This window comes from Microtus pennsylvanicus, chromosome X, assembly GCF_037038515.1.
Source record: "Microtus pennsylvanicus isolate mMicPen1 chromosome X, mMicPen1.hap1, whole genome shotgun sequence".
Lineage (NCBI taxonomy): Eukaryota > Metazoa > Chordata > Mammalia > Rodentia > Cricetidae > Microtus > Microtus pennsylvanicus.
Window position 1 is genome coordinate 19,391,084 of NC_134601.1, and position 10,975 is coordinate 19,402,058.

Sequence of the window (10,975 nt, forward strand, 5' to 3'; positions counted from 1 at the left end):
AAAACACATTACAGGTATACCAAATAATCCTACAGGTCAGGCAGTTATAGAAAGATCAAATCGTACTATAAAGGATATGCTGAACAAACAGAAAGGGACCAAAAATACCCCCAGAAATAGATTACATAATGCTTCATTAACCTTGAATTTTCTTAACACTAATGAGAAAGGGATGACAGCAGCAGAAAGACATTGAATAATGGAAAAGTCTGCTGAACTAAATCAACCGATTTATTTCAAAGATGTGCTGACCTCTCAATGGAAGCCAGGAGATGTGCTACGTTGGGGAAGGGGTTTTGCTCTTGTTTCCACAGGAGAAGAAAAATTGTGGATACCATCAAAATTAATAAAGTTTCGATTTGAAGAGGAGAAACCTCTTGGAAAGGAGAAATGACAACTCATCCACAATGATGATATTCATACAGGTGGTAAGAAAAACATATAGAATGGGGGCAGGGTTCTGTTCTTATCTCCACAGGAAAACACTCATCTTTGAAAAATTCAAGGACCCTGGATGTTTGGATACTGACAGATGGAAAAATACCTGCCCAATAGGAAATATCAAGAAAACTGAGTGGATTGTGTAAGTAATATTAAACCATATTTCTAAATTTATAAAGCTGGTTTTGAAGTTGGACTCTGGCTCAGTCCCTCTCCAATTCCAAGCCTGTTAGTAAGAGAAAAACCCAGAGTTTCTGGAGTTTCTGTCTCATGTCAAGAGCCATAATATGGGAAAGAAAGAAATATGAGTTTAGAAAACATCGTTGCTTTTCTTCATATCTATCATACTTTTCATTGAATATATCTATCATGCCTTTCAGTGAATATATACATATATGTCTATATATGTCTATATGATTAATGTTTAAGTTTTTCACAATGAATAATGAGTTTTTCCTGAAGTGACATTTGAATTTTCCAGGAAGAAGATGGGGCCCCATAACAACAGCTCCACCTGGTTGATATGACGTCATGATACTGATAGCGCTACTACAAGACCTGCTTTGGGTACCAGCTGCACAAGACAGTTCCAACTTGGTTAGCTGAAATGGTGCACATCTTATACAACATTTTGGCCAGACCTGCACAAAATACTCAGAGACTATTTGCAATTTTTAAAGACATTGATCTTGAAATTTAACCATCATTTCACTTTCACAGGATCCCCCAGAAAGAACGTCGCCCCCATGACAGCTGGAAGTAATTCTAGAGGACGACGTCCCCTCTCCCAGTAAAGTTTGCCCTTGGGTTACGGACATCATTTAGGGGTTGATTATAATTAGTATATGATTGAGGGTTGGGGGAGGAATTTTATAAGCTCAGGGATCATTTTGAAAAAAAAAAGAGGGATGATGGGATAATAGATTTATAATTGTGAGTTACTGTTTTTAGACAAATATATTGGTATTGATTCTTGTATATTGATACAAAGTTAAATTATATTGACTATTGTATGCATGCATGTTTCTACCTCTGTTTAAAACATTTTTTATGTATTGGCATATATTGTATTGATATTGTATATATTTACCATATTGCAGTGTACATTTCTACCTCTGATTAAGATACTTATATAATGTTTGTGTATTGATATATATTTACCTACTGCAATGTATATTTGTACATTGTTTATATTTGGAGGTCATTGTCCTCATTTGTTTCACAGTCGTTTATTTTCTTAGTCTTTAAGTTAGATAGATATTAAGAATTATATAGATTAATAGTCATCTAAGTTTGTCATTTATAATTAGACTAATCAGGTTCTTTAGATATATAGAGATTATACTCAGTATAGAGAGATAATCTTCGGGGCTGGAGAGATGGCTCAGTGGTTAAGAGCATTGCCTGCTCTTCCAAAGGTCCTGAGTTCAATTCCCAGCAACCACATGGTGGCTCACAACCATCTGGAATGAGGTCTGGTGCCCTCTTCTGGCCTGCAGACATACACACAGACAGAATATCGTATACATAATAAATAAATAAATATTAAAAAAAAAGAGAGAGAGATAATCTTCAACTTCTTCAAAGAGCTGTAGAAAATGGCCTTTAATCTAAATCAGAGTTTTGTGGTAGTGAGACACAATTGTTCCTGGCAACACCACTCTATTCGGAGAGAATGTTGAGCACCAAAGACACTCCACCTGGAGCCTTTCTTTTTGGCAGAACTGGCCTTTGGGCAAAGAAATGCCCATACCTCAACCACTGACAGAGATACAGAGCATGCATCAATGGATAAAACAGGACTGTCATATCCTGCCAAGACAGGGTAAGATAGTTTTGAAAAGTTGCTTGCCTTTGAAAATGGTATGTCAGTTATGTTAGGCCTTAGCCAAAGTTGGTTGCTTCAACGCTGCTAACGTGACTTTGGGTGATTGCCCAGGTAGCTAGTTGTCTCTGTGATTTGTTGCATGTTTTGGAAGTTGTTTTACTGAACTTCCTAATTACCCAGGTAACATTATTTCCCTTCTCAGATCTTCGATGCGGTTGAAGACTATATAAATGTAGTTACTTTCTCTCATGACTTGGCCAAGTTATTTATTATACAAGACCTAAGCTAGTTAGAATAGGATATTTGTACTTATTGTATATAATTTCATAGTAGGTTTAGAACTCTCTTATTTAAACAAAAGGGGGAGGTGTTGCGGGGAGGTCCTCCCACTCCTCCAGCCTATAGCCGCTGAGATACCAGCCCATTGGGGCGTGGTCTCCCTCCCTTTAAAAAGGGGGCCACTTCCCTCACCTCTCTCTCTTCACTTCCTGCTCCGCCGGCGACTAGATTCCCTTCCTGGTTGCGTAGAGGGCTGTTGTCTGGGACAGCGATCTGTAAGTTTTTTCCCCTTTAAATAAATACCACCCTATTAATCATAATTCCAAACTGGTGTGGCATTGTTTGTGACTTACACCTTCATACAACCACTTTGGAAATCAATATGGCTGTTTCTCAGAACATTGGGAGTCAACCTACCTCAACCTACCTCAAGATCCAGCAATACCACTCTTGGGCATATACCAAAAAGATGCTCAATCATACTATAAAAGCCTTTGTTCAACTATGTTCATAGCAGGATTATTTGTAATAGCCAAAACCTGGAAACAACCTAGATGTCCTTCAACCGAAGAATGGATAAAGAAAATGTGGCACATTTGCACATTAGAATACTACTCAGATGAACAAAAAACCAATGACATCTTGAATTTTGTGTGCAAATGGATAGAATTAGAAAACACTATCCTGAGTGAGTACCCAGACCCCAAAATATTGTATGTACTCACTCTTAAGTAGATACTAGCTATAAACAAAGGACATTAAGCCAATAATTCATGATCCTAGAGAAGCTAAGTAATAATGTGAGCCCAATGAAAAGCACAGATAGACACACCTGGAAACTGGAAACAGACAAGATTGCCTGAGAAAATTGGGAGCATGGGGGTGGGAGGAGAAGGAAGGGTTAAGGGGAATAGGAGGGGAGAAGGGGAGGGTTGAGGAGAACTTGAGGGAATGGGATAGTCGAGTTGGAGGAAGGACAAAGATAAGAGCAAGAAAAGAGATACCTTGATTGAGAGAGCCATTATAGGGTTAGCAGAAACCTGGCTTTAGAAAAATTCCCAGGAATCCACAAGGATGACCCCAGCTAAGACCCTAAGAAATAGAGGAGAGGGGTCCGATCTTGACTTGCCCTGTAGTCAGACTGATGATTATCTGAAATATTACCATAGAACCTACATCCAGCAACTGATGGAAACAGAGGCAGAGACCCACATTGGAGCACTGGACTGAGCTCCCAAAGTCCAGCTGAAGAGTGGAAGGAATGAGAATATGAGCAAAGAGGTCAAGACCATGATGGGTTCACCCACTGAAATAGTTTACCTGAGCTAACAGGAGGTCACCAACTCAAGCTGGACTGGGAAGGAACCAGCATAGGACCAAACTTATGAATGTGGTTGACAGTTGCATGGCTAGCCAGAGTGAGAGGCCACTGGCAATGGCACCGGGATTTATCCCTATTGCATGTACTGGCTTTTTGGGATCCTATTCTCTTTGGATGGATACCTTGCTCAGCCTGGATATAGTAGGGAGGGCCTTGGACCTTCTCCAAAGCAATGTGCCTTACCCTCTCTGAGGATTTGATGGGGGTACGGTGGGAGGGCTGTGAAGGGAATGGGAGGAGGGGGGAGTGGGAACTTGGGTTGGTATTTTTTTAATCTAATAAATTTTTAAAAAGCTGACAGGCCAGTAGCTTGGCAGGAAATTAGGTTGAAAAGCCAAACTGAGAATGCTGGGAAGAGGAAGTGCAGAGTCAGAGAATCAGCAATTGCAGAGAAGCAAGATGAGAATGCTGTACTGAGAAAAGGTACCAAGCCACAAGACTAAGCAGCGATAAGAATTATGGGTTAATTTAAGTGTAAGAGTGATGTGGAATACTCTTTTGTACACTGTGAAGATTTGTTGCTGTTATTGGCTTATAAAGAAGCTGACTGGCCAATAGATGAACAAGATTAAGTTAGGCGGGAGAGCCAAATTGAGAATGCTGGGAAGGAGAAGAGTAGAATCTGGAGTCACCAGGCAGATGTAGAGGGAGCAGATGAACGTGTCATGTTAATAATATACTAAAACATGGCAGATTGTAAATAAGGAATACTGGTTAAATTAAAATGTAAGAGCTAGTTATTAATAAGCCTGAGCTACTGGCCAAGCATTTATAATTTATATTAAGCCTCTTAGTCAATTATTTGGGAACAAACAGGTGGGACAGGGAACAATCTGTTTACAGACCTCTACTTGTGTGCTGTACACACATGCACACACCCACACACCCACAAAATGCATAAATTAAAACATTCAAAACAACTCAATAAATTGGTTAATGAACAGATGGTTCTCAAAAGATAAAACATAAATAGCCAAGAAACATATAAAAGGTATTCCACCTCAAAGCAAATAATAAGTACATTGAGAGCCCCGAATGACTGTCAGAATAACAACAGATTCTGGTGAGGATGTGGACAAAAAGGACTCTTTTTATATTTTTGGTTGGAATATAAGACTAGTCCCAGCTACTATGGAGATCATCAGTAGAAGGTTTTCAAAAAAAACTAAAAACAGAGATGTATATTAGTGCACACCTTTAATTCCAGCACCCGGGAGGCAGAGGCAGACAGATCTCTGAGTTTGAGGCCAGCCTGGTCTACAGAGTGAGTTCTAGGACAGCCAAGACTACACAGAGAAACACTGTCTCAAAAAAAATGGAAGCGAATAAAAACAAAAAATAAAGAGCTAAAAATGCATAAAATCACATATGTATATGTAAAATTAAAGTAGAAATATGTGTCTATGAACAGACAGAATAAAAATAATAATAGTAATGAAACCTGTATTTCTCAGTGGCTAGTTTACTTAATGATAGGCTTCTTTATGACACTAATTTTCACTCACAGATTCTTAAAATATATAAATTGGTGTGGGAGAATTGTCTGTATTCTGTCAATCATGTTTTAAATAAATGCTGATTGGCCAGGCAGAAAGTATAGGCGGGAAAACCAGACAGGAAATAAAAATGATACAATAAAAACAGGAGAATTCTGGGAAGGAGGAAGTTGATTCCTCCCACTCCTGCCCAGACCACCGAAGCAGCAGGATATGATCTGCCCCACTGAAAAAAGGTACTGAGCCACATGGCTAACATAGATCAGAAAAATGGGTTAATCAAGATGTAAGAGTTAGCCAGTGAGAGGGTAGAGCTAATGGGCCAATCAGCTTTATAACTTACAGAGATCTATGTGTGATTTTCTTTGGAGCTAAACAGTTGTGGGGTACAGGGCAGGACAGAAAACCCCAACAACAAACAAGCCAGGCTTGTCCATGTTACAATAAATGCTCCTAGTAGTCCTTGGGAAAATTCAAGACAATGGTTCCATTTGCATTTTCCTCCTAATGTGCGTAGGCACTAAAATGACAACAGAGTCCTTATTTTCATGAATATGCTGGGACTCTTGGATTATTGAACGCAACCTCTCCCTCTCTTGCTAGGATGTTAAGTGTATTTGAATTAATTTGTCATTGACTATGATAAATGTTTTGACAGTGACATCAGAGGGGTCAAGGTATCCAAGGCTGGTTGGGAACCAAAGAAGGAGTACAATGGGAGTGGTATGGAACCATTGAAAGTCTACATTTATGTTTTGTTGTTTGTTGTTGTTTTGAGACAGGGTCTCACTATGTATCAAAGGCTGGCCGTGAAAGCACTAGATAGCAAATTCATAGTTTGCATCTATTTTAAAATGTTGGATCCCTTTTTTGTCAGAGGTAAAAATAAATTCAAGCCACACCATATTGAAGAGAAAGCACCCACAAAAGGTAGTCACTTTCAAACTGAATATCCAATACATCCAGTGCTTGACATTATACTCCAGTTTAGATTTAAGTCCCAACAAAGTTTTCTAGCAAATGGGACCTAGGGGACATTACCTCTCTAATACTAGCAGTCTGCCAGGCTCCCACTGCACATGGATGCCTCTATTGTTCCATTGCACCAAGCAGACTGCATAGCAGGCACCCTAGCTACAGCCTATTTAACCAGCAAGGGGCAAAGGTTGGTGTGGGGCAGGAGGCAAAAAGAACCACTCATTCCACTATAGGTAACAGGCACCAAAGAGAAGCACAGACCTGCTTTTCTCACCTTCTCCTTCTCAACCCTTCTTAGGTGGATCTCAGATTATCTCGACTGCTTCATGTCTTGGGAGTCAAGGTGTAAAAAGGGGTTTTCCTCACCTGGTTTTCTTTTCCTGGAGGGACTCCAGTATCTCCCGAACATCAGTCACATGACTTTCCTTGAAGCTTTGATGGGAGACCTGAAGGCCAGCATGGACCTTCCTCGCTTCTGTCAGTTCTTCTTTCATCTTCTGCAACAGTAGCTTTCGTTGCTGAACCACATACATTTTGTCTGAGAATTTCCTCTGCTGCATGCCTGTCAAGTGACTCTCCAGAGAGGAGGGCCTAGCTATGTTTAGGGGCAGGTTATCTTTCCCACCTGTCTTGGACAACTTGGAATATGAGACCTTATCACCAGGCTGCTTATGATTGTCCACAGCATTTTCCACTTTCAGCACTGAGCTTGTAGTGTTGCAGCCCTCTTCCAGTTCCTTCAGCTGCAGGTGGCACTGATAGAGTTTCCGTTCTATGTGAGCAATGGTGGCAGAGGCGCGCTGGTTCACCCTCTCAAAGGCCTGCCGGATATGTGGGGCCTGGTGTCGGTCAGCTTTGGATACCAGCTTGAGGTAGCTCATGGTATTCTCATCCCTACTGGCCTTCTCCACTCTCAGCTGCTCTGAGAGGTAGAAGATTCGATGCTTGACACCTTCCCTCACATTACGGGTAAGCTCACCATCTGAGAAGCTGGTGTGACTGCTAGGGCAATCCTCACGGGAGGACAGGGACTTGTAGGAGGGCATGTTCAGAGGGAGGGTTGCACTTGAGCTCTTGTTGCTTTCCACCTGCATTGGGAAACAATAAAACATGCAACAGGTCCTCTGTGAGCTTCAAATAGAAGATTTGAAAATGTATGGAGTCACTTCAGAAAAAATGCATGTGTGCATAGACAGTGATGTGTACAAGGCTTGTGTATTCAAGATGGACCAAACACAGACTGTGTGGAAATGGAGTTCATTTCTTAGGCCCTGAACTCCTGCCTTTTAAACACTTAACTCCTTGCCCATAACTTACTACAAACTCAAATGGGTAAAATTTGTCCTCTACATCTGCCTCTCCTGGCCTTGAACCTATCTTCCTATTATCTCTTCCAAGAATTATGAGTTACGTCTCTCACTTATTAGGGGCTGTTCTTTTAAAGTAGCAGTAAATTTCTTCCCATTAATCTATATAGCTTTCTGTATTGCTACTTCTGAGGAAATGGTAGTTAGAAAAATTTCTATGCTAACAGGTTTATCCACTCTTAAAATCATTTGCCCCACACATTATTTTCTGAGCATTAATGAGACAAAATAGTCAGGGAGTCAAATGAGGGCAATACATTACTATACAACAAAGGAAATAAACTGCATCCTTGATAAATAGTAAGGAATCTTAACAAGCATAATGTTGAACAGAAAACCACATTGTGCTTTGTTCTATTTGGATAAATTTCAAGAACATGCAAAATGCAGTGAGGTTGTATAGGGATGTCTACATAGAGGACAAACTATAAAGGCAAAACCTAGTCGTGAGGAGTACAAGCATCAGGAGGAAGAATTCCCTGAAGGGGATTGTGACTGTAAGGCAGGTGGAGACTGTAGTGCTTGATAGCAGTTACTTATTATTTCTTAAGATACATGTTTATGTTTTCTGCACCTTTGTATGCCAGATTCTGCGATTTTAAAAAATGTTTTAAGTGTTCAATAGATGGATTTAATAGCAGATTTTATATGATTAGATAAAGTTGCTAAATAGTAAAACAGCTGAAAAAAATTATCTGGAATCCAGCACAGAAATATAAAGAAATAGAAACTTTTTGAAGTAGAAACAGAAGACAGGATGGGGAGGCCTAATAAAAATCTTCTCACTGTACCAGAGTGAGAAGATAGAATATTACAAGGTAATCCATAAGAACTTTCTAGAACTAATAAAGGTGACAAATAAACACATTAAGAAGCTTAGTAAATTCCAAGTAGAACAAAACAAACTCAGAAATAGATCTGTATAAAGAGACAAGATATTAGAGAGGTAAAAACATATTACCTTTAAGACCATGACGTTTAGCCTGCAATCTGACTTCTTAATAGCATCAGTAAAATCAAGAATATGGCTGAACAGTTCTTCAGTACCGTAAGAGATATGCTGTTGGAGAAACATAAATCAAGTCAGATTCAAAGAATTGGAAATCAGAATGTCTTCAGCACAACCACTAGCCAATGAAGAAATGCCTTCAAAGCTTGAAAGGTAAATGATTTTATAACAAAGCCATTCTCTGAGTTAAGGAGTCTTCTTTTCCCTTTTCCTTCCTTTTCTCCCTTCCATTTCCTTTGCCTTCTTTTCTGTTGTCTCTCCTACCTCTACTTTCCTTCACCCTTTCCCATTCTAGGTATTGAACCCAAGTCCTCAAATAAGGTAAAACTTGTTGCTCACATTCCCAACCCTAACTGTGAATGTACAGTGAAACATTTTTAGACATGACAGAACCAAAGTGGTTTACTTCCTCTTCAATCTTTCTCCAGATTTTTTATGACACATATAGTGAACCACCACAATGAACAAGGGATTTAGAAAACAGGGTACTAGATGAAGGGATGGAGAGGGGAAGGAGGAAGTAGAAAAGCAAACATTTTTTATTTCCCAGATGACAAAAGGAGAGCCTGTGTTCATAATTGGGCAACAGGCCTGGAAAGCAAATTAAAGGCTCCTTTGGGGCTGGGGAAGTGGATCAGTGGATAAATTGAGGGCCTGAGTTTGGATCCCCAACATCTGTAACCCCAGTGCTGAGGGGTAAAAACAGAAGAATAGCAGTGGCTCATTGGTCAGCCAGCCTAGCCTAATTGGTGAGCTCCAGGTTTTGAGAGAAAGACCTTGTCTCAAAAAGGAAGGAAGGAAGGAAGGAAGGAAGGAAGGAAGGAAGGAAGGAAGGAAGGAAGGAAGGAAGGAATTAAGAAGAAGTCGGAGGGGCTAGAGATGGCTCAATGTTTAAAAGCATTTGTTCTTTCAGAGGACCAGGGTTCGGTTCTTAGCACCCACATGGTAGTTTACAAATATCCATAACTCCAGTTCCGGGAGACCTGATGCCTACTTCAGCCTTCTGCTGGTACCAGGAACGCATATGGTGCACATACATACAAGCAGGCAAAACATGCATATACATAAGGTAATTATTAAATAAAAGTTATAAAAAATATAGGGGAGAGATAGAGGAAGACATCCTGACGTCTACTCCTAGCCTGCACACATACAAACAAAGTTCCTTCAGAGAACTACTGGGAACCAAGTGAGTAGAATGTCAGAAAAAAAAATTTTTTTATTGATAAAAAGACAATAAAGAAAGAAAAAAACAAATTTCCACCTCCTCCCAGCCTCCCATTTCCCTCCCCCTCCTCCCACTCTTCTCCCCCTCCTCCCACTCTTCTCCCCCTCCTCCCACTCTTCTCCCCCTCCTCCCACCCCTCTCCCCTACCCCCCACTCCTCTCCCCCTCCCTCTCCAGTCCAAAGAGCAGTCAGGGTAATTTTAATACATAGGTAGAAGATTTTTGTATATACAGTTGGTGGAAGTGCTGAACTCAATACAGGTAATAGGGGACAAGCAGAAGGGGGTACAAATATTGACTCCAAGGAAAAGAAAATGTTAAACAAGGAAAGAAAATAAATCACATGCTGGAGAGATGGCTCAGAGGTAAAAAGCACTGGCTGCTCTTCTAAAGGTCCTGAGTTCAACACCCAGCAACCACATGATGGGTCATCTATAATGAAATCTGGTACCCTCTTCAGGAGTGCAGGCATACAATCAGGCAGAACACTATAAATAAATAATTCAAAAAAAAAGCTGGCAGTCGTGCCACATGCCTTTAATCCCAACACCCAGGAGGCAGAAGCACAGGCCAGTCTGGTCTACAGAGTGAGTTCCAGGACAGTCAGAGCTACACAGAGAAACCCTGTCTTGAGAAAACAAAAAGGGAGGGAGGAAGGGAGGGAGGGAGGGAGGGAGGGAGGGAGAGAGAGAGAGAGAGAGAGAGAGAGAGAGAGAGAGAGAGAGAGAATAAATCACATTAATTATTCATTTCTAACTAGTATCCCCTTGAATTTGAAGATTTGGCCATGTAAATCCCAAGAAATGATGCGCCTGAAATCATCACTGTGTACTGTGCAGGAAGGAAGGCCAAAGATGAAGTGTGTGTTGGATAGAGAGAAGGTATGTGAAAGAGCTATATCATCATCTTTTCTTTAAGAAGTTAACATCAGTTCCTAAAATACAAAAAGACAATTAATCAGGATTATAT

The 10,975-nt window shown here is 40.4% G+C and overlaps 1 protein-coding gene across 1 annotated transcript in view; it reads right to left on the minus strand.

Moving 5' to 3' along the window:
• The window catches only part of Tex28 (testis expressed 28), a 31,158-nt gene extending 22,415 nt beyond the window's left edge, over positions 1–8,743 (minus strand). The window contains exons 1-2 of the mRNA XM_075958672.1: positions 8,732–8,743; positions 6,770–7,491 (exon numbers count right to left, since the gene is read on the minus strand). Of these exons, the coding sequence (XP_075814787.1) occupies positions 6,770–7,491; positions 8,732–8,743 (734 nt within the window). The remainder of the gene's footprint in view (positions 1–6,769; positions 7,492–8,731) is intronic.
• Between the last annotated feature and the right edge of the window lie 2,232 nt (positions 8,744–10,975).